The sequence below is a fragment of the Topomyia yanbarensis genome, chromosome 2 (genome assembly GCF_030247195.1).
Source record: "Topomyia yanbarensis strain Yona2022 chromosome 2, ASM3024719v1, whole genome shotgun sequence".
In the NCBI taxonomy this organism is placed as follows: domain Eukaryota; kingdom Metazoa; phylum Arthropoda; class Insecta; order Diptera; family Culicidae; genus Topomyia; species Topomyia yanbarensis.
The window spans coordinates 430,832,329-430,855,547 of NC_080671.1; the positions used below are offsets into that span (position 1 = coordinate 430,832,329).

Consider the following 23,219-nt stretch of genomic DNA (forward strand, 5'->3'; position numbering starts at 1 on the left):
GTTTATTAGGGAAGTGATCTCTCTGAATCTTCCACGCTCATACATCGCGTATCTCTCGATATAAATCGTCTTCGTGAAGCTTTCAAAAAAGCTTTTCAACGTTGCACCAAATTAGCCCGCCGCCATCGCTTTGCAGCCGCTCAGAGATGCCAGGTACTTTTTTCAAATGTCTGCAATAATAATTTTAAAGGTCTGGGAAGAACAAAAATGTCAGGAAAGCTAAAGGTAACCAAAAGCCTTTATATTCAAAACCTGTAAATATCTGCAACCAAACTAAAAAATCTGCAAATATCTGCAACCAAACTAAAAAATCTGCAAATATCTGCGTCATCGAAAAAATTTGCAGCTAAAATTAAAAGTCTGCCAATTTGCAGACTTGTCTGCAAATCTGGCATCTCTGCAGCCGCTGAAAATTTGACATTCGATGAACGTCCGGCGCCGCGATCAGCGATGCCAGATTTACAGATATGTCTGTATTTTACAGACTTTTGATGGTCTCCTACAGACGTAATCTGAAATCTACAGACTTTTAAAAGAGTAACAGTGTTTAACAAAATTGCACTAGAACAATTCTATCCGAATTCGAACGATTCCTTCACAATAGTTTTCTAATTTCATGCTACTTTTAAAGTAATAACCTAGTGTAAATAGGATTTACACAACCATCTACAGACTTTTACAGACATTTTAATTATTCTGATACAGACATTTCACAAAAACATGTGGCATCGCTGGCCGCGATTGCCTGACGGATTAACGGCTGTCAAACCAGCGGCAAATCTTGCACTGCCATCCGCACCAAGAGGCTTATACATTCAGCTCCATAAAAGCTATGAAGTGCAATGAAAGTCGGCTATTGATGCGTATTTTGTTGGTAGTTTTTCTCATTTTTCAATTGTTTACCGCGACAATATTGGACTCCTCTCTGGAGGAGACAGTAATTGAAGGTAAGTTTGTGAAAAGTACCTCTTTTTGTTTACCCCAACGTTCGCGATTATAGGTAGCATGTAAGCTTTTCTTCGGTGCATGTAAAGAGACAACTTGTCCGGATAAAATATTTTTCATCTTTGGTACATTCTACTTGTTTAATCTAATTAGGCTCCTGGGAGGATAAGTGCTCAGTTTAGGTAGTTAATATAGTATATATGTATTCGCAGATTTCTTCATTTGTCGTTCATGTGGTCACGACATCAGTCTGTCTAACTTTCTACTCGATAAGCACAGTCCATTGGCCATCGGATCTACCAATCAGACGTTGCAGGTGGGGAGGCAAATAGCCGTACAGGAAGTCCAGAATACGCTTGGCATTCGGTTTAAGATAATCGTAGTTCAGCAAGCATACTGCGCCAAGGTTGACTCGGTAGGTTGTTTTACTGCTCCGTGTAGTGTGGAACGTTACAAATGTTTTCTTTATGAAAATTTTGTTTTCAGTGGAGTACTATCCATTCGTGGTTTCCCGGTTACGCGTGGAAACTGTGCGTATGCCCCAAGTGCCGAACGCATTTGGGTTGGATGTTTGAACCAACCGAAACCGCCACATCTGAGCGCTACTTTCCGACAGAGAACGGGTTCTACGCTCTAATCTACAGCAACGTCATATCAGAGAGATGTAAGTTTTCAGTTGGTTAGCAATATTATATATAAGCTAACTTTTATCTCTTTCAGACGTCAACTCACTGTTAATGCGAGAGAAAGTTCTACGGGACGACTAACTACCGACAATACAAGTTTCTGTGTTCAAAATGGTTGACCCCAAGCGGCACATCAATGTTCTTTCGGAGGAGGATCAGATGTTCCTGAGTGAATGCGAAGAAGAATTCAAGGACCGGTTCACAGAGCATGATGCCGAGTTTCAAGCATACTGCGCTCAAGCAGCGCGACCTCCGCCGTTGTTGGAAAACTGGAATCCACGCAACTTCCACGGTGGTGGCCAGGGTGGTTACCGCGGCTTCCGCGGTCGATATGACGGTAGGGGACGATACGATAGCCCGGGACGCTTCCAGCATCATAATCGGAACCGAGATTACCGGGATCGTCCGTACGATTCTTACCGCGATGGGAATCGCTACGGGAACAATCGCGGACGCTACGATAGAAACCATCGTAGATAGATTACTATTTGTAGGTAATTTTCTTTTTCACATACACAAATACTCTAGGCAGAGTAAAGCGAGTGTTGGAGTGATGTTTTCTGGTGAATTGAAGAAATAATCGTTTCGTGGAGTAGATCAATCATTTGTTCTTAACCTTTGTGGGCAGCGTCAATACACTCTTTAGGTCGATTTCAGAAGATTGTAAATAAAGACTGTACATAAAAGACTGTTTGATTTATTATGTGCAAAAATCTCAAGTGAAAGTCCTGAATTCTATGCTTTGTTTCAAACAGAGGCCTTATTCTTACAGTCACTTGCTGATTAGATTTATTTGTAGTCAAATTGGCTTACTATTCGTTCAAATCACTTTCGAACGAATCCGGTATTCGTCGTAAACAAGAATAAGAGTGTATACCTTCCTTCGGAAGGGAAGTAAAGACCTCTTAGTCCATGAGTTGATGGATCTATATGTAGTCCATATAGTGGAGTCACCTCTCTGCCGTCGGTAATGAAGAAGTAGAACCCAACTACTATACTTACTAACAAATATCCTCCTCCCGTGATACTTGTGGAGTGCACATTATTATATATAGCCTCTAGCAAAAGCAAGTATCGGACTAACATTCCTTTCCTTCCACGAGCTACGTTCGGGCCTGGCCGGTGCCGGTATTGATCAACAAACACTTTAGAATTACCAGGAGTCGCGCATTGAAAGATGTTCCGCTACTTCGAAGCATAATTATCTACTGTGCAATTACAGCTACTCCAGATCGATAACGGAGTAGCAGCCAGCGGTGGTCACAAAGTATATATCTTCGTTAGGCCCACACAAGTGATTTTGTTAGTCTATCAAATCACTTCTCAGCATTTGATTCTAAATTTCTGTTGTGTTACGTATTTAGATTTAACGTCTGACTAGCCTACTGACTAGTGACTGGCCGTCCCAGATTTCAAATACTTGTTCCGCATGGCTAAGCGTCACGGAAAGCGTCCCACATTTTAAAATATGTCGATTTTCATTCCAAAATATCCATCTTGCTAACTCAAAATTGATCCAATTTATCCCATCGCGTCCTTGTTAAAACCTTTGTGCCTTGGGAAATGCACTTCAAACCATTTGAGGATTCGTTCCCTTTTATTTTGATCACTGTGATTCTTCTCGTTCTTATTCCGATTCGAGCAGCACAGGAAGCAAGCTGAAATTGAACAAATCTTTGATAATTTACTATGGGATATTAATAGAAAGTGAAAAATGAACGAACTTTTCTAATAAGAATTACCCAGAACTTCCTGAGCTAGTCCCAGGACGTTCTAGAAGGTATTCCCGTTATTATAGGCCGAGTAACCAATTTCGCGGCTGCTTGTATTTGACACGAAGGCTTGCGGTATACATTAATCGGGGCATGAGATTTCAACATTAACACGAAGAACAATTACACTTCACCAGCATCATCTACTCATCGATAGAACTAAACTTCACATCCTTTTGTATAAAAACACCTTTATCGCGCTTTCCAGACGGGTAGTCTGATTTCATACAAGATCAAACGGTTTCACCCACCAGTACGGGTTTGCAAATAATTCGTAACACCTGCGCCAGCAAGTGCAGTGCCGTTGCAAATTATGTTAAGGGGCTAACGTTGCCCTTAACAACAAAACACACACATAAAAACACACACAACCAACAACTACCATTACTGGTATGACAGCATACTGGTCACTTTTACCAGCGTTACTAGACAGAAGGAAAAGCACACAGCAAAAATGCTGTGTGTTAATTCTTCCAACCGATGAAAAAGCCGCTCGAGGAATCAGTAGCATCAGCAACGCAGCAACAATAATCGATCGTTTGGAACAAATTGGAAAGTGTGGAAGGCGCGCATTCGTTCGCTCTACACCGGAAAATGGAAGCAAACGTCTAGTTTAACAAGTACCACAAAACAACATCGAGAATGTGTAGACCAAAACAGTATTTGTATGAAAAGCATCGACTACCTTTTTAGAGGGTTCTGTTTGGATTGTGTTTTTAAACTTCAGCATTAAGAATCTTCCAGCAGGACATCATCCAGTTATCAGTTGTTTGTAGTGTTACGTTTACCTGGAACGGGACGTGCAAAGTGAAAAAAGTAAATGTCACCGCGAACCGGCAATGGGCTGTCATAGCGAATCGGGCCTTCCTTGACGAATTTCATTTTCTTGAAGTGAGCAGCGACTGAGTAGTATCGTAATATCCTAGCTATACACAAGGTGTATCTCAAAAATATATTTTACATATTGCTTAGATGCATGTACATGAATCATTGAGGGAATGGTTCGGATATCGGAATAAAAACGTAAGAACCGATTACTTAGCGAAAAAGAACATTTGTTTATTAACCACGTGTTTCTTTGATAATAGTTTTCTACTAACTGATTGTTGTTATTGTTGACAGGTGCGCGCGAAGGAAGTTCGCCGCATAGGTCGAATGACTACGGGATTGTCCACCTCAACACCCCTGCTCAATTCCCGGAGCCCATGACCCAAGGCTGGCTCAATGTCTCTGGAATGCTCCCGTCCACAGGATCATTGACCCAGTCGGCATCACAAAACGCTTCCATAAACGGTGTCTCGTTGTTTCCTCGAAATTCCAGTCCAAAGTCCAACGTGCCACGGATGTGGCACCCGCTTCAGGTGTACCCAGTGCTCTTCCGTCGGGCAGCTCTGGAATTGGCTGAAATAGATGACGGCCGCACACAGATCGGGCCGTGATGTCAGAGCGACGTACATGAGACACCTAATCAACTCACGATACGGCTTCTCCGATCGTTTGGACTCTTCTCCTTTCGGCAACCGCAAACGACACTCAATCGGCGTGGAAATCGGTTTGCACTCCTGCATATTGAACCGCCGCAGTAGACATTCCAGAAAAACACGCTGATTCGTAGGTATCTCTCCTCAGCGATCGTACCGTTCAAGAAGGCGGTCTTTACGTCAATTTGATGGACCGCCATCTTCTCGTGGTTTGCGACCGCTAGCACCGCCGGGAGTGTGTCTAGCTTCGCAACTGGGGAATAAGTCTCGGAGTAATCAAAACTATACCTTTTGGTGAATCCGCGATTGTAGCGATTCTCGCCGCCGTCGTCGTCCCGCTTCAGTCGGAACACCCACTTGCAGGTAATCGGGACACGACCTTCGGGAATCTTCGTCAAGGACTAAGTGTTGTTCTTCTCCAACGCTTCCATCTCCTCCTGAACGGCTACTTTCCACTGAGGCCAGTCGGGTCGCTTCTTCATCTCCATTAGCGAACTCGGAAGATTTTCAACTGAGAGCGAATCCACTGTAGTCCATTTCGAAGTCCCGTTGCCACGCTGGAGGCTGACGTTCTCGCAATGGACGGGGCGTGCTTTTCGTAGTGCTTTCCGCACGCTGTGCCGGCCGGCTTTGTCGCGATTTACATTCAATAAAAAAAACATTCAAGTTGCTTAAGATATACTCAAAACATACACAAAACAAATTGAGAGTACAGCTCAAGCATACAGAACAACACCGGTGGGACTAGCTGTTAAAAGGGCCCGATTGGAAAGGGGATCGTCAGTGGCCATACCCAGGTCGAATCCTCAGGAACTAGGCAAGAACCGCGTAAGACGTGTCTGAAGATTATATAGAGTTTTTCAAAATATAAAGGTGAAGTAAAAATGTACCAGCCATTCAGGTAACTACATTGAGAGGCCATCTTGGTGCCGAATTGAACCATCGCTACTTAGCTCCAATTTAGGAGTTGTCTTCACTTCACCACAGGACCTTTTGGTACTTACCATAATTTGGCATTCCCGGAAGTTGTGAACTTCCGGAGACACACCGCACACGCATCGGCCTAGGTGACTTGACGGTCACCTATGTCTAACCGTAAAGGACCAGCTATCAGTTCTCTGATCATCTACGAAAATCAGGGACAAAGACTCTCGGACAAAGGACCTAATTACCAAGGACACCCACCCTTCTCGGTCTAGCAAAAGTCGGTCTCATCCGTCGCCAACCGATCTCGCCAACGAAGGAAGCGCCTGTTGGACACCTCGCCCAGAACGCCTTTCTGGGACCGCCATTTTACCCACCATCCCAGCATTGAACCATACACCCTAGGAACCAGCCATCGCCATCTTGCACGAGATCATCCTCGCAACAATTCCGGATCTGAAGACGATCAGCGAGCGCTCGCCGGTTCATCTAGCTGCCAACAAACCATAGAGTACGGTATGTTCCAGTGAACCCACCAGTGAAACCCATAGCATTACACGAACATCACACAATAAAAGACAGACGTCAAGAAGGTTGAGTGTTTTCATAGCAAAAGATCCGCGAAATCCCTCCAGTGTGGTACATACTACCTGTATGTTACACACACATTGTCATCTGTAATGATGATCGCCCTCGATACTAGCAGCACGGTTTAGTCAGTCTTACAATACACGTTACGCGAGTAGGTCGGCAGTCATACGGGATTTTTTTATTTTTCACTCGAACCTAGTATTTTCATTGCTAGTTTGGTTTAGAAATTCACGAGAAACCCATTGAACGGAAAAACATCGAGATTTGCATCAGCGGGTTGAAGAGCCGGTTCGAGGTAGGTTATAACGAAAAACCCACGCTATAAAACTGTTCGGTATGGCATGAAAAGAGTAAACATAACCTCAATCTAGCGACTAGAAGGTTGAAGTTGTTTCACGAAGAAATGAACGTTGGAAAAATGCTCTAGAGTAGTAAGTGGCTGTTAATGATTCAATTCATTGACCACTTAAAAGGAAAAGTGGCTGTCAATGATTCAATTCATCGACCACTTGCGAAATTGTGATCAATTTCTAGTGACTGTCAATGATTCAATTCATTGATCACTTTCAGAGAATCGATTCCAAGAGAGTAGATCGGAATATGGAAAGAGATTGTATTCGTTATTTTCTTGTTTTTTTTTCAGTATATATAACCACGAATGGCGTCGAACGACGGAAATGAAACACCACCTAATAATAATCCGGTGTTGCTATTACAAGCAGCACCCACGTTCAATCCGGCAGCGTACAATCTGCAACAATTCCGTTTTAAACATCTTCCTACGTCGGAAGTGCGTAGTGTTTGGTCAGGATGGATTCGGGGTTTTGAACGCGTAATGGTTGCGGCAGGCATTGTCGACAGCGCGATAAAAAAAATCCAATTATTAGCGATTGCTGGACTAGAATTGCAACAGGTGTTTGATGGCATACCCGGAGCTGATGTGGAAGAGGATGAAAATACTGATCCGTATATTGTGGCTAGGACTAAGCTAGAAGAGCACTTTTCGCCAAAACATCATGAATGTTTTGAGCGTTACTTATTCTGGACCATGAGGGCCCAGATAAGCTGAAATTCCGTTCCGATTCCGTTCTGTTTTGACGTTGTGGATCGCAGTGGAACTTATGTTCAACCCTGTGCATATGTCTAAACCAAAGCAAAACAAATCGATCATCTCTTTTTCTCCTATCAATTTTTCTTTCGTGTGTCATCATGCGTTGCGTTACCAGTCAGAAAGAGATAAAAAACTTTGTTTACATATAGTATTAAAAGCAGCAAACGAAAATTTCAATCACATTTTAAATCTTTCTGCAATTAAAAATATATATTAGCAAAAGTTTTTCACTACAATCGGAGCATAAAAAAGTTCCGGAAGTGCTTGTGGAGTTTTGTTGTTGTTTTTCCGAATAGTAAGCTAGCGAGAGTGGATATTTTTTAACACCATGTCAACAAAAATGACAAATTGTTGATGAGCGATGTACGGTTGAAATAATGCCTGATGATAAATTCTATTCTATTGCGAACAATAAATCACCTTTGTGTATTGGTATTATGATGTGTAATTATGATGTGTAATTCGATTAATCCAAATCAGATTAGAAACTAGTGTAGGAAGATCTTGTGTAGTGTTTTAAGGAGCCAATAAGAAGATCATGTAGTGAGAAGACTTCACCCCGGAAGCTTAAACAAGGTTCCCACTGATAGTGATTCCATTATACTGAAGATATAATACTTTTTCATTTGTAAACTCATTCATGTCGTTTTTCATTGAAAAACACCGAGGCGGTGGATTGCCTTGGTGTTTCACTTTCTAGCAGAAGTGGGAATGAAACACGTCCAGTGGCCTGCTCTTCTGCTAGAAAGTGCAACTCGAGAGCAATCCACCGCCCCGGGGTTTTTCAATAAATTCAGTTTGATATTTGTTTCTTTTCTGTACTCTTTCAGTTGAAGGCTCTTTTGTATGGCAATACAAATTACGAAATTACAACGAGTGAAACGTGTTAGCATCTTTGATACACAGCTGCTATTTGGACCAGCGATCATGCAGTTTTGAAGGCTACACGTGGAAATGGATACCCTCGATACGAGATTTCAACGTGCCATAATGCGATTTGGAGCTGGCTGATAACTATTCGACTAAAACTATATAAGGAATAGACAAACGAATGAAATATCACCACACGCTGTTTTTACTAAAGATTATGAATGAAAGAAAAGCCAAATTCCTTTCTTTTCTCTATAGAATGTCATTACGATTCAGTTTATTCTTCGTATATCGCTTTTGGCTCCCAGAGTGTGCACGTCTAATTTTAAGAGAGTTTTAAACTGCTGAATTGTTCCAAAGCAAGAGGGCAAACTTTTATAACTTAACTGGATATTTTCTTTCGATACATAAAGCAATTTACTTTAGAAACATAATTTATTCATTCGCAATATATTTGTCCATGTTTCTGTAAGAGTTATAATTCACTTCGATCGGGTGAAATTGCATAAATATTCTATCTTAGACTCTCGAGAATCGTGCCTCCCACTGAGAGGGTTACATCTCTTTATATCATCGTAGCCTATCTATTTATTGTACCTAACCGAACACATCGTCTGCTGTTCAAATTATGGGATAAAAAATTGGTATCCCTACTTCGCACAAAATCTCTACCTCTTCCAGTATATTCATCGGAACATAGTGTAGCACCTTAATAGTTTGAGAAAAATTAAATCATCTACCCTATATGTTTAACTGTTTCAATCTGGAGCCCTTTTATTCGGTTTGCCTTCGAGTCACCAACATCGGCAGGAAGCACCACATTTCCACCAAGAATCCACTAAATAATGCTACGACGTTGCACCGATTATTTAAAGCGGCTGTCTGCCAATAGAAGATTGGGAACATGAGAAAAACTATACGCAGTGAATCATTCGATTAGTTATTTTGTCTCATTGACTATATTATTCTACATCGCATGGTGCAAACCCCAACGATTCATAGAACGGTGGTGTGTTGCTCTAAATCATAATGTCCCGCTGTTCTGTTTAGTCACCCAGTTGTTATGGTTGTCCTCAAGGCTCCTAATGGCACCTGTGAAATATCAAAGAAAATATTTATTGAAAGCTGTTCAAATTGACTTGAAATAATCGTACATTGTACTCCCATCGCGTGGCGACATATACTTTTTCACGAAAATTCAGCCAACGGTTATAAAAAAACATCCACACCCCTAGGGGGAAATCACTCTAATGTGGTTTTCGTTTGAGGCGAAACTGAGTCAGTTCCTAACCCCAACTGCTGTCAAAATGTATGAACTGACAGCAGTTGGGGTTAGAACCTGACTCAGTTTCAGGTTCAAGCAAAATCGCCATAAACGTTGGACTAAAATATTATTCGTGGCATTTAAAACTGGACTCCATGAAAGTGCGATTTTTCTTATAAAAGTGCGCTTTTACATTGAATCGTTTTCATGTATGAGGCGCACTTATTCCTCGTTGGATAATACATAAGTGCGTAATAGACACCAAGGCGATTCAATGTAAAAGCGCAGTTTTATTCGCGTTTCCGCACTTTCAGTCGCACTTATTATGTGCGCAATGCGCTATAAATTAGTGAACTTTTTTATTCCCAAAATAATCTCGACTAGTTTTAGCTAATCTTGAATAATCCTACCTATAGTTTTCAATAGTCTTGGTTTAGATAGCAGCTGTCACTTCGACCCATTACGCACTGCTGTTGTAAGGAATTCTCTTTCCGGAAGAAGCTGCCCTGGGGTTAATATTTTCTTCGGACCGAAGCAACATTGCTAACATCAATCTGATCAGTCTAATTCAAAATTGGAATCGATTTATCCTACACCAGATGCACTAAGAACTGTTGGAGGCTATGAAGAAGGAATGTTTTATCCCCCACGATACGGTTAGTGGTATACGAAGAATCTACTATCCGTTTCACCCCGACCGTTCGTTCCGGGGGGCGTAGATGCACATGCAACACCCGGAAGAATGTCAGGAATGCTTGGACAGCGAAGTTCAACAGTATGATGCTAACTATGAAAAGTTTCAATTCCTACACGGAAAGACAGAAATCAGTTTATTTGCTAATTCCTGTTTCTGAATTTAGATTAGTTGAAATTAACAAGAATTTCGGAAAAATAACTAAAAATTTAGTTAAAATTTAGCTCGCATATTTCTAAATATATTCCTTGTTTTCAGGGAAAGCATTTAGTTGAATGATATCCTGGACACAATCCAGCAAACCAAAAACTTAAAACCTAATTTGGTTTTTTAACTACGTATGTGGTTGAAATCAGAATGTCAAAAATTGATAGTAACTACATGGGTTTTAGATTCAGCATTGCTTTTAACTGTGTTGAAAATATTTGCTGTCAGAATACAGCCCATCAAAAAACAACCACCATAAGCCGGTTTTGTAACCATAAAAGTGGTTGAAAAGAACAGTAAGGTTATTCACTAATGTGAAATAGACATGTTTTATTAGAACACTCGAGAGTGAACGTGTATAATTTTAAGAAGTTAAAAACAATGTATTTTATCGTATCGTCGAGTTGAGGAATATTTGTAATGCAATAAGTGTCGTGGAATAGTGTAGTGCTGTGAGCAAACACAAGATTTGAGAATAACTGTTGTGCTGAGAAATATATATATATATCAATTATCGAATTGAGTGTTGAATTAAGTGTAAGTAGCATGGACATAATCAGCATTATTCTGCATTACGACGGATCGCGTTTTCAAACGAATGTATTTTGCATTCTCAATAACGAGCCAATAGTGCAATGGATTAATGCTTATGGTTACTTGGGATTGTACCGTTTTTCTCTTAATTCCTCATTGCTCGGTTAACTTTCAATGTCAGATCGCCACATTTGTACGAAAAATCAATTCGTTGTAATGCAGAATAAGGCTGAATATCAGAAGCCTTGTTCTCGTTGTACAGGAAGTATTGAGCTGGTAATAAGTCTGGTCAATAAGTCTTAGGGCCTTTTCGTCCCCCAAGCTTCTTTTTCAAACCTAGTTTAACGGTTCGTAAAATCTGATTTAAAAGTGACAGGTAGATGAAAAGACCGAAACTTAGTGTTAATAGAACAGTAGCGCTTGTTCTCAAATGTCTTACGCACTAATAAATCAGCAGCACTATTTGTTGAAGCAACAGGTCAAGTTCCGCAATGGAAAAGGATACCAAGGCTTAAAATGGTACATTGCTTTGTTAAAGTCGGATTCAGCTGTAACGAGGCAAGTCTTCGGTCAGCTGCCTTGAGCAGTACACAAAACACTAATTTATTCGCATTGTTAGAGTACTACATACTTCAGGGGCACTGATCAGCAAAGCTTCTCATTGACAACGGAACTTAATGACATTTTAAAATCAATCATCAATCCGTACTGCACAGCAAAGCTGGTCTCCATACGACATCTGCGCACACCCAGAATAAAATTCATACGAATCTAGTGATAAAAATGTACTTTAGTGCTACACAGCCTATAATCGCAAGTCATTCCCATGTTCTATGGGATTCTCTATCTACAAGAGACTAACTTGCGATTATAGGTATTCGTATAGCAAACCTATATCGGTTGCATTAATAGTTAGTTATCAAAACGCATAATGTGAGGGTATTTTCAACTTTGTTAAAGCAGAGCACAGGAGCAACAGACACTATATCGTGTATCTGCGAATATTCAACATGAATTTTGCTTTGTAATGTTGCCGCTTATGATTAGCTCGTAATCCATAGTGAATATTCAAGGACATACGATGAGGAGTATGTTCTGTTACCTTGTCTGTAGCTTATTCAAAATTGGAACAATTTTCATCACATTTATGCCCACGTACACCAATTGATAATTGGACAACTTGTCCGCGATATGACATAGCCATGCCTATGCAGTTTGTTTCTTAATTCCGGCCATCCAAAACCAGTATCAGTGTTTGAGGGAGTTTTCTTGGGAGGTCATATTATTTAACGGTTATATCAATTCATGCACTTATGAATACACAAGTAACACATACTAGATTGGTGCAACGATGTCCTATTTCGACAAGATGTCCAATAATATTAAAATCTTCATAAGGACAAGAAACCAGGTGAAATGTTAAATTCCTCTGAATTGTAATTTATTAATCAAACGGTAGCCCACCTTAATGAATATCCTAACGATCCATAAGTTAGAAATCCGCCCGCCTTGTTTTAATCCAAGAGAATACATAGTTTTGCAGCCTGTAGTCATGACTGATCTATATTGAGTTCGAACTCAGGATACTTGCGTCTACCTTCACATTCACAGAAGTTGGAGATAGCCAATCTAACCCTCGATCGGGTAAACCGATTGCATGGTGAAAAGCACCACGGTCTTAGCCGTATATTTCCCGGCATCATCAACAAAAAAGAAACCCGATTGGATATGTGCACAAAAACTAAACGTCCTGTAATTTTGTGAAACGGAATACCATAATCTGTTTTTCACTAATCATCAACCGTTTCTTTCCTACAAAATTTAAATACCAACCTTTGAAATTATCAGTCCAGAGTAGAGGCTAACGACCTCAAAAACTATTATGAACGAACGAATGAAAAACGACAAGAAATAAAAAATGACAATACCACCGCTCTCGCAAGAATATTGCGATATACAGGTTTTGACACATGGTGGGCCTAACTCATGCTTTTACATTGGGTTTCCGGTCAAACCATTCGGAATTTGATTCGGAATCCTGATTGGAGTCAGTATGGATTCCAAATCAAATGCAACAACCGATTCCGACTCAGAATCGGTTGTTGCATTTGATTTGGAATCCATACTGACTCCATTCAGGATTCCGAACCGGTTCCGGAATGAGTTTAACTGGGTTGTTTCAATTTTTACAAAGGTTGCCGTGGAGAAAATATCGCCTGTCAGAGACCTGGACGAAATCGACGAAACGAACAAGCATAATGCAATACGAAGAATAATGGAGTGTTCCTGTTGGTTCGACGTGAAACTCGTCGAAAGGCTGAATTGCCAAACACGAGTTCTACCATGGACGTCTGCCGAACAGTTATTTGGATGTCGTCCAACGTTGGTCTTACATTGGACGATTTTGAAACGAACCGTTTATGTTTAGAGGTGCACCCAGAGTGAAGCCAAACCTACCAATCGAACATGTCAGATGTCTTCCTATCGTGCAAAGTAAACAAATAGCTTGTAAAATCTTTTTTTTGCATCCGAACTTTTAGGTTCGATGTTTGACAACATCGATTTTATTGATTCAATTAATTCGTTTCGGTGAAATCGATTTTTCTTTCAAAATTCCTATTGAAAAAGCCGCGATTTTTCCCACAATCGATCTTTTTACCTCGAAAAATCGACTTTTTGCATCGATTTTTGTCGGCTTGATGTTTGATAACATCGATTTTTTCGAATTAAAAAGATCGATGTAGCAAAATCGATTTTATTTTTCAAAATGCCAATTAGTACCCTCTAAGAACGGTTGGTTTTAAAATCGTCCAATGAATGACGTTCATTGGACCAATTTGGAAAATGTCCAAATAACCGTTCAACAAACGTCCATCGTTGGACCCGTGTTGAACGATTTTGAAACAATTTTTTGGACGTCTCAGTGGGTACAAATAGTAGCAAGAATGTACTTTGAACAAAATGTCCCCCACCCTTTATGTATCAACCTATTGAGAAGCCTAAAAATTGTTTCAAAATCGTCCAACACAGGTCCCAGGATGGACGTCACCCAGTGGTCCAAAATTACTAAAAAGACGGTCACAAGTGAGAAATTCCACGAAGATCCGTCCGAAAATCTTCCAAATCGTGACCGACCATCTTATTGCCCATCCCGAGATAAACTAGCGTTTGGTCGATTTGTTGCTATGTGTGACACAAATGAGTACGAACGAAACAAAAATAAACATCAAACCGTCTTTTCGCTTGCACTAATGCGAAGAGAAAATGCGCGCAATTCGGCGCACGGCTTGGTGGGCATGGCTGAAATGTCTCGATGTGGATTTTAGAAAAGATTCGCAATAGAATTCGATGAAACTTTACAGGTTATACCGGCATGCAAGACTAAACATTTTCCACAGTTAATAAGATTATTTTGACTCAAGAGAAATTTTTTAAAAGGGCGTAGACGTTTCTACGTGCATCAATTTAAAAATTTTCTTGTTCGATTACCCTATTTTATACAGCAATGTTGTTGGCATTTGTGGTTGATGGAGAAACACGAATAACTTGTGAAAAGGTCGTAATAAAACTAAATAAATGTGTTGTTAAAACAAAATTTAAAATATCTCGAGAACTACTACATTTAAGATAATTTTTATTATGAGCATTTTGATTTGAAATGCCATTTAGGATTCAAAAATAAAATTGTATTTTGTCTGCAAATAGTATGAATTATAAAAATATGTCAAAGGTTGTTGTTAAGAAAACTTTTTTATTGAAGGTTTCTCCATGATTCAAATACACTGAAAGGGTTTCTTTTACGTCTTTAAATTGATAAACATTAGATTGTTGACTTTTTATGATGAGGTAACGCGAATAACTTTTAAAAAGGGAATAATTACACGAATTTATTGTTTTTGTTGGAGCGAAATTCCAAATATCTCGAAAACTATCGCATTCTTTTACATGCATTTTGATTTAAAATGATACTTAGAATTATATTTTGTAATAAAATTACAGTTTTGTGTGTCAATTAGTATGAAATTTAAAAACATATGTAAAGTTATTGTTTTTTAGTTAAACTTTTTTACCGGTAAGTTCTCCATCATGTAATCACATTCAGAATGTTTTTTTTTCTCGTTAGGTTTTCGTTGACAAAATATTAAAAATTAAAAAATAAGTTTTTTTGCAATTTAAATACATACATAAATACAACATAAATTTTAGTTTTTGTGCAATATGACGCAGCATTTTTTTCAGTGCACATATTTTTCGTGAAGAATTATTCGTTCCCTGTAACTCGTTCTCAGATAGTTTTGCTGTACAAAATAAAGGAATCGAAAAAAATAGAAACTAATGCACGTAGAAAGGTATACGCCCTTTATTTCTTTATTTAATTCATGTATTTATTTATTTTCATTTATTTATTTATTTATTTATTTATTTATTTATTTATTTATAACTTTTTTCGTCTGATTTTCGTGGTCTACATGAAACACTATTGCAATTGCCAGAGAAAATCATGGAGATTCATAAACCGAACACAACTGAAAATTTTGGTTCGAAACGACGATGGACATATTTTGCGGTCGGCCAGTTTCTCATGGAATCCCTCAAGTGTTTCCTGGCTTCCAGCTACGTTATTTGCTTTGGTGTCTTCAGAAAAAGTTTTGTAGAATGTGTTTACGTATCTTTTAAAATATACACCTTAAACTCACTAAGGTGTTATTACAAGTTTTTAATCACTTTTTTATTACATAATCAAAAACAATTTCTTCTGTTAAGTTTTGTAACCATAAATTTGTTGTAAGTTTCCTGTGGAGATTATGTATCTATATATTTTTATAGGCAATATATAGTTGTGCGATTATAGCTAGCAGCACAGTGTAAACCCGACAGTTGCCAGATTTTATATTAGCCGCGTTAGCAGAACGGGTGCAGAAAGGGTTCAACAAAATCTCTTTTAATATATACACCTAGGTAGTCCAGCTTGCTTAAGACTATCTCGTCTACAAATGTGAATCATTATTTTAGATTATTTAGATGTAAAGATATGTTCTATATCACGTAAAACCAAAATTAATATGTTAGCCATCGACAACTACCCCCTAAAATAAAGATAATTTTCATCATCATCTTATAGTAGAAATATTAATAAAATCTGTATAAATCTGCTTAGTGTGTTAAAAAGTGCTTAAAATCTGTATTTTGTATCAGATCTGTATCTGGCCACTCTGGAAACCTTTTCTAACTGCTGAAACTTATATGGCCAATTTCTTCACTTGGATGAAAACCGGTTTTCACTGAAAACCAGTTTTCGGGTTGCTGGTGGCCAATTAGCCGAAAACTGGTTTTCAACGAAAACCGGTTTTCATCCAAGTGAAGAAATTGGCCGATAATGTTGACTGAGTTTATGTTAGTAGACGATGATGGCTGATAAATCCAGGATGGCGCGATAGAAGTGAATGTATCTTTCATGCGTATATTGATTGAGCTCAAACACAAAATTCTATAGAAAACCCGTATTTTTTTACTGAAACGTACTTTTATATCCAATATTTCACAACAAGCAGCATTAGTGTATTTATGAATGATATGCGTTTTACTGCAATCTAAAACTTTCTAGAACAGACCAAAATGATTAAATCTGATCTTGCAATGAAATCTTCAAACATTTGGTTTTCGAGCACAATCATAATCGCACAACTATATCCTGCCTATAGATAAATCTCGACAAACATATGTTTACGGCGTAAAAACCTACTGCCAACATTCTCTTTGAAGGAAAATTCTAGACAAACCGTTACTGGTCGAACATAATTCACAGCAGTTTATGAAAGAGAAAACTTCTTTCTATTATTTATTATAAACCTCTGTGATTGGCGATTAATGGTTTGTCCGGAATTCCCCTTCAAAGTGGATTTTGACATTTGGCTTATACGGCCTTATCATATGTTTGTCGAGAAATTATCATTTCAGCAAAGTTTCACCAAATTAATGGTTATAAAACTTAACAGTAGAACATTTTTTTATTGTTTAATAAAAATTGTTTGAAAACTGGCTATAACAACTTAATGGGAATTAAGGTGTATATCTCAAAAGACACAACTTTTATGAAGACACCAAAGCACAAAAACTTAAATGGAAGCCAGGAAATACGGCCGTCTTTTTTCCATTTTGGACCACTGTGCGTCGTGCAACGACGTCTTTCATTGGATGATTTTGAAACCAACCTTTCTTAGAGGATCAACTATGGTTTCTACCCTTTCTACCAGTTTTCAGTCGATCCATTGGGAGGATTCCCATTTTGTTCAAAATCAAGAAAGTAAAAAGAAAAATACGTCAGATTACATGCTATGCAAGGTAAGATTACGAAAAATATATATTTTGGCAATCATTTAATCGATACTTTTAAATTCCAGGAGTTATTTCGAGATCAATTGTCAGATAAGTATATACATGCTTTTACAAAACGACTGATTTCTTTGTGTATTTTTTTTATAGAAATGATGTTTACATTGGCCAAATTTTATTGGAATTTCTGCACTTATACTGTGATGTGATATGAAGCCACCATCAGCTCAAGGTTTTTCCAGTGAATGCGGGTAGACTTACGGTAGCTCCGAAATAGTTTATCATGAAACCTTCATATTATTACTGTTACTGAATGGAAGTCAAAAGGTGTTGCGAGCCCGTAAGCAGAGACACTTACGCGCATCCCGTGGGGAAAAAGAATCCCTTCCAGCAATAACATCCAGTCAAAGGATAAAAGATTTCGCTATACCTGCTTTACCCACCTGATGGTTTGTTTTGAGAAGGGTGCGTCAAACTCACATAAGACCTTTTGAAGGAAACAAGTTTCCTTCGAATGACTCGGGCTGGCTATCCACGTTCCTTCGTCCAGTCCCAAATTCGTATGATACCCAGGTGCTCCCATCCCCTCCCAGTTTTCAATCGTTTTTTACATATAGTGTATTTAGTGCATTCCATTTAGCATATGTAATATAATATGGTATATTGAACAATCTTGTATAGAATATCCATTGTGTATAATGGTCTGCAACCTGAAAGGAATTATTTTAACTAATTATGTAATGTAACCGATGAAATTCCATGTGCTTGCAGTTGATATAAGCAATATTACGAAAATCACGTTGATAAGACTAGTTTGCTTACAAAATTAAAGAAGACTGCTGGGCATGATGAATAAATGTGAATAATATATTAAGTTCAATATAAATACTAGAATTGATGAATAGACGCACATACTGAAATAAATATCGAGTAAAAAGATTGTACGAAATGCGATAAATGAATTGTGATATAATAGGAAAATATGATTTTATGGAAAAATGATGTGGTACTGTAAATTTATCTTTTGCTATGGTAATATGTTAATATTATTTGATAATACAATAATACTATAATATGATGGATACAATAGTACTATAATATGATAGTCTTATACAATGATACAAGGATATGATAGTATTATAGTGTAATATATGATAAAAGATATGATACTATTATATGCTAATGTAATATAGTAGTACGACACGATAATATTATTAAATACATAATTTGACATTATATTGTACTATGATTGTGACATGATATGGTAGAAACATAGTTGGGTACTATGTTACGGTCGTGATTCTCTGGTTGGGCCACAGCCTCTGTCCAACTAACGAATTTGATTCGCTAGTTGGACCAACTTACAAATGTCAAAAACTCTCCAAAGAAGACAGATTGGTAGATAGATTGTCAAAGTAAATTTGACATGAGATTTTGGCGTTCAGATGCTTTTTAGTTGGACAATGGTCCAACTAGCAGAGGCCCAACTAAAAAGCGGCCCAGTTAAAGAGTGTCCAACCAGCGAATCACGACTGTATACGACAATCTGATACTGTGACAATGCGATACTTCATTGCCTTGTCCAATCGTATGACACTCTAATGGTTTCAGCCCCTACCAGTTCTCATTCTTATATAGTATATTTATTGCATTCAATTTGGCGTCATAAAAAAAATAACGAATTAATGAATAAACTTAATATAATGTATACAATCATATTATACAGGTACAACAACCATGGTGTGCACGATGTAAACCATGCAATTTGACGATCAATATGGAACTAACAAACATAACATTAACTACAGGGAACAAAACCAAAATAACCTCTACAGTCAATGAATAAAAATGTATTAATTACTGTGAATTCATTGATATATTGGATTAAACACCGTTACGAAAATACAACACATCTACACCGCAATACCTTTCTGGAACATTCGATGTTGATGACATCGGAGAGCACAAAATTACTACTCTGCAAGTATGCCTACAAGATTTCAACGCGAGTCGTGCCAAACCGAAATTGTGTGCGCCCAAAATCTTAATATATATTGTTATATATACCTATTATATATTATTCTAGCATGCTTAAAAACGAAAACTGCCTCTGTGCACGTATGCGTAACAGTTTCTTCAGCGTTTGGTATCGTCTACGTCATCAATACCACGTTTTATAGGTCTTCTGCTCACCATCACTAACCATCTGGACGCAAGCCAGGACCGTGCTAAGAGAGACTTTGTTCCGAACCCATCTAAAGAAGTTCTCCGATCTGTCAACAAATTGAAACTAAACAGCTTCATATAATGCCCCATTATGTGCCGTGAAAGACAAGGCAACACACACAATCACAGAGACTATACCAGTATGTATTGATGCAAGCGGCATCCTGGTATAGTCTCCATGACTGTGCATGTATCGCCCTGTCTCTCAACATTCAACATTCGTGCGGGATTTGCTGGCTGATGTTCAAGCTAATAGAGTTATAGAAAATGTTTGTTAGCATTATTCAAGAAGATGAAGCAACCAGCCAACACCATCAAATTTCAAAGTTCTTCTCTTCTTTCTCACGCAACACACACTGTGTACTCCAAAGTGATCAGCAGAACACAACTTGAATTCCAATAAGAATATATACAATAATCTAATCGGGCAAATAATATTGAAGGCGAAGTGGTGTGCGTGACACGGAGAGATGTTTTCGAAAGCTAGATAGGAGGCGTGCGTTTTATAATAGAAAACCCCATCACCTGCCCGGTCGTGGCCTTATATTATATATAAATAATGAATAAAGAATAATTAGAACTCTCTCACCCATTTTGTCAGAATCCATTTGAAGTCATCATTCAATCAAGGTCGTATAATCCATATAGTTATGCACTCTACGACAGTCCTATACAATTGCACAATTTTCATGTGTAGATTTTTTAAAACTCCCCACACTACCGATTCACAACTACCATCACGTATTGTTTTATTCTCGCCATGTTCGTTTCTTCTCATTTTAATCATCGATTAATGACGAGGCACACTTCCACACATAAACAAGAGTGGCTTTTTCAGGCATCACAAATTTTCTCCGAAAGTTTGCTATCGGATATTTAATGCAACCATTATTCATTAATAATTATATGTTCAATGAACAATATCACTAGCAAATCACATAACTGAGTGAAACTTTTAGAGACTTTTGCACACTGTCGAAGAGCGATATGCAGTTTCCCGACTGAGACAACACGTCTTTACGCAACCAGATACACATCTCGACTGTATTGGAATTTCTGCACTTATACTGCCCATAATCGCTAGTCTGTCCCATGTTCTATGGGATTCCATGTCTACGTGGGATTGATTTGCGGTTATATATACAAAGTGCGATATAGGCACGTTGGCGCATACCGCTCCATCGTCTGAATCACGGTGATTTCTGGCGGATCTAATACATTTTGAAGCTGTTTGCATGGTTTACATTCGTTCAACCGTAACAAATGTTTAGTATTTTTGGCGGTACACTTATAGCGTTTTCGTTTTTACCTAGTACTACACTGCCCATGATCGCATATCAGTCCCATAAAGATAGGAAATCCCATATAAAACGGGACAACTATGCGATCATGGGTAGTACACCGGTGTAGTGCTAATAAAGAAATAGTCTGATTACATCAAAGTTTGAGTGAGTATAGCATCGACTACACCGGTGTAGTACACTGTCAAAAACGAAAACGACATTAGTTAGGGACCATTCATAAATTACGTAACGCAAAAATTGCCCAAAATTGACCCCCCCTCCCCCTATGTAACAAATTGTCACAAATTTTTCCATCCCCCCCTCCCCTGTTACGTAACAAATTCCAAGAAAAAAATTTTTTTTCTTCGATGAAAACATGTTACGTAACGATCTAGTTAACACCCCCTCCCCCCTATGTCACAACTTGTCACAACTTGTCGTACCCCCTCCCCCCCCTAAAAGCGTTACGTAATTTATGAATGGTCCCTTATACATATTGACTGGCGTATTTTAGCGTTATCTGTGATAAGACGAATCAAAAGGGTAAAGTTACCGGTAAAGTCATCCATGTATTTTTAAAACAAGTACTTCTATTTGTTAAAAGTGTAATGTTATTTTTCCTTGACCTGAAAAACAGTTTTTACTACCAGGTTCTCGTTAACACTAATAAAATTACAAATTCTATTTGTTAGTATTCTCTTTCGTGTACAAATCGAAAGATGATGGTTTTCATTCGCACATTTTGCAGCGATAAGGAGATAACGTTCAAATGATCGAGTTATTAACAAGAAAAGGTAAAGAATCGCATTCATTCTAAATTTCATCATGGTCATGGTGACATCAACAGTTTTCTATATAGTAATGAAATTGCAAATTATTGAATCATACAAAATTATGATTCAAAGGATAAGGAACCAACAATTAAACATTAAACTTTACGGAGAATTTAACATAGTATAGCATTTTGAAAATATTGGGAAATGTAATTGTCCTGTTTGTTATTTTTAGTAGCTAATTAGGATATTTTTATTTATTTTCCCTCCTGCTTTAGAAATTTCGTTACTAGTCTACGAAAGTAGCGAATTTTCTTCCTCCTTTAGAAATGACAGGACGCCACTCAAATAATACGAAACGTAGTCGTTAGCGATTCAAATAAGCAGTAAGTACTTCTGTAATAATTTAATATAGCCTGATTTTTTTTCGATTGTTTGTATTTTTAGGATATACTCGACATGCCTTTTTAAATGTGTTTTTAATTTTCAAATATGTATTTGCTGGCAATAGTTTAGTACTATTGGTATTCTTGTTTTTAGCACCACAACGCCATTTGAGACATTTCTGCAACCCCACAGGGTTATCCAGAATCTTCCACGAATTCATCATCAAAAAAACGTGCACTATGAACTCCGTTTTGTGCTACAGAAAGCCTTTTTATACACTAAGTATTACTATCACTAGAAATTTTGTTAGTTGTTAGTTGCGAGTATTTCTATCCAATGAATATATAGGAAATATGAGACAAAATTTCAGAATATTTTTACTTAATTATCATATATTGAGATTTATTTTTGAGTACAAGCAACGAATGGTCTAGATAGGAAATTTTAGACATTGCAATTTTTCAATGCAAGATAGTTTAAGCATCAACAATTTTGATAACAGTTAACATAATAATATAAGACAATAGATACAAAAACTGTGATCATAGAGGTTCGAAAGAACTAACCATGAACAGACAATATCTAATTCTGCAGCTACATTTTTCACAACGTGTTAAAGTAGGGGAGGAAATCCAGGATAATAATGAAAACTTGTACAATTTTAGTGTATATAGCGTGATAAAAATTGACAGGAAAGGTCTTCGGCAGCGCGTTTTTAGCAGCCCAAAAGTGATAAGTTATCACTGGTAACTAGTATTTCAAAATATTCACCAAGCTGCTATATGTATTACAATGTTCAAACATGAATCAGAACAGGATTTTGGAAAGAATGAAATTGAACATGTATTTTTTAAATGAACTCAAAAAATAAAATATCTGATATCAAGAAAACAGTGTTTAATAATATCGAAAAACAAAGCTACCTGCCCTTAAATTCAAACAGTACATAAGTTGAAACCAACGCGAAAAATATTATTTTTAACAGAATTTTTTCTTAAAATCAACTAAAATAAAGCTGAATGCAAGAAGCAACACAGTTGAAATTTAAACCCTACAATGGTTGAAAACAACAGAGATAAAACTGAATTTAACCAGAATTATGGTTGAAAAGATGGGGTGTGTGTCTACACTAAAGTGA

The 23,219-nt window shown here is 37.9% G+C and overlaps 1 protein-coding gene and 2 long non-coding RNA genes across 3 annotated transcripts; 2 read left to right on the forward strand and 1 right to left on the reverse strand.

Moving 5' to 3' along the window:
* Nucleotides 1-745: 745 nt before the first annotated feature.
* On the forward strand, nucleotides 746-1,861 carry LOC131685403 (protein cereblon-like). The gene is made up of 4 exons (XM_058969104.1): nucleotides 746-947; nucleotides 1,158-1,360; nucleotides 1,432-1,609; nucleotides 1,666-1,861. The coding sequence occupies exons 1-4, from the start codon at nucleotides 833-835 to the stop codon at nucleotides 1,710-1,712; spliced, it is 543 nt and encodes a 180-aa protein (XP_058825087.1). The 5' UTR covers nucleotides 746-832; the 3' UTR covers nucleotides 1,713-1,861.
* A 5,495-nt stretch (nucleotides 1,862-7,356) lies between these two features.
* LOC131685407 (uncharacterized) lies at nucleotides 7,357-8,572 on the forward strand. The gene is made up of 2 exons (XR_009304787.1): nucleotides 7,357-8,086; nucleotides 8,341-8,572. It is a non-coding gene; the product is annotated as an uncharacterized LOC131685407 (long non-coding RNA).
* Nucleotides 8,573-8,796: 224 nt separating this feature from the next.
* LOC131685409 (uncharacterized) lies at nucleotides 8,797-13,178 on the reverse strand. The gene is made up of 2 exons (XR_009304789.1): nucleotides 9,535-13,178; nucleotides 8,797-9,472 (listed from the first exon to the last, which is right to left on the reverse strand). It is a non-coding gene; the product is annotated as an uncharacterized LOC131685409 (long non-coding RNA).
* Nucleotides 13,179-23,219: the final 10,041 nt, after the last annotated feature.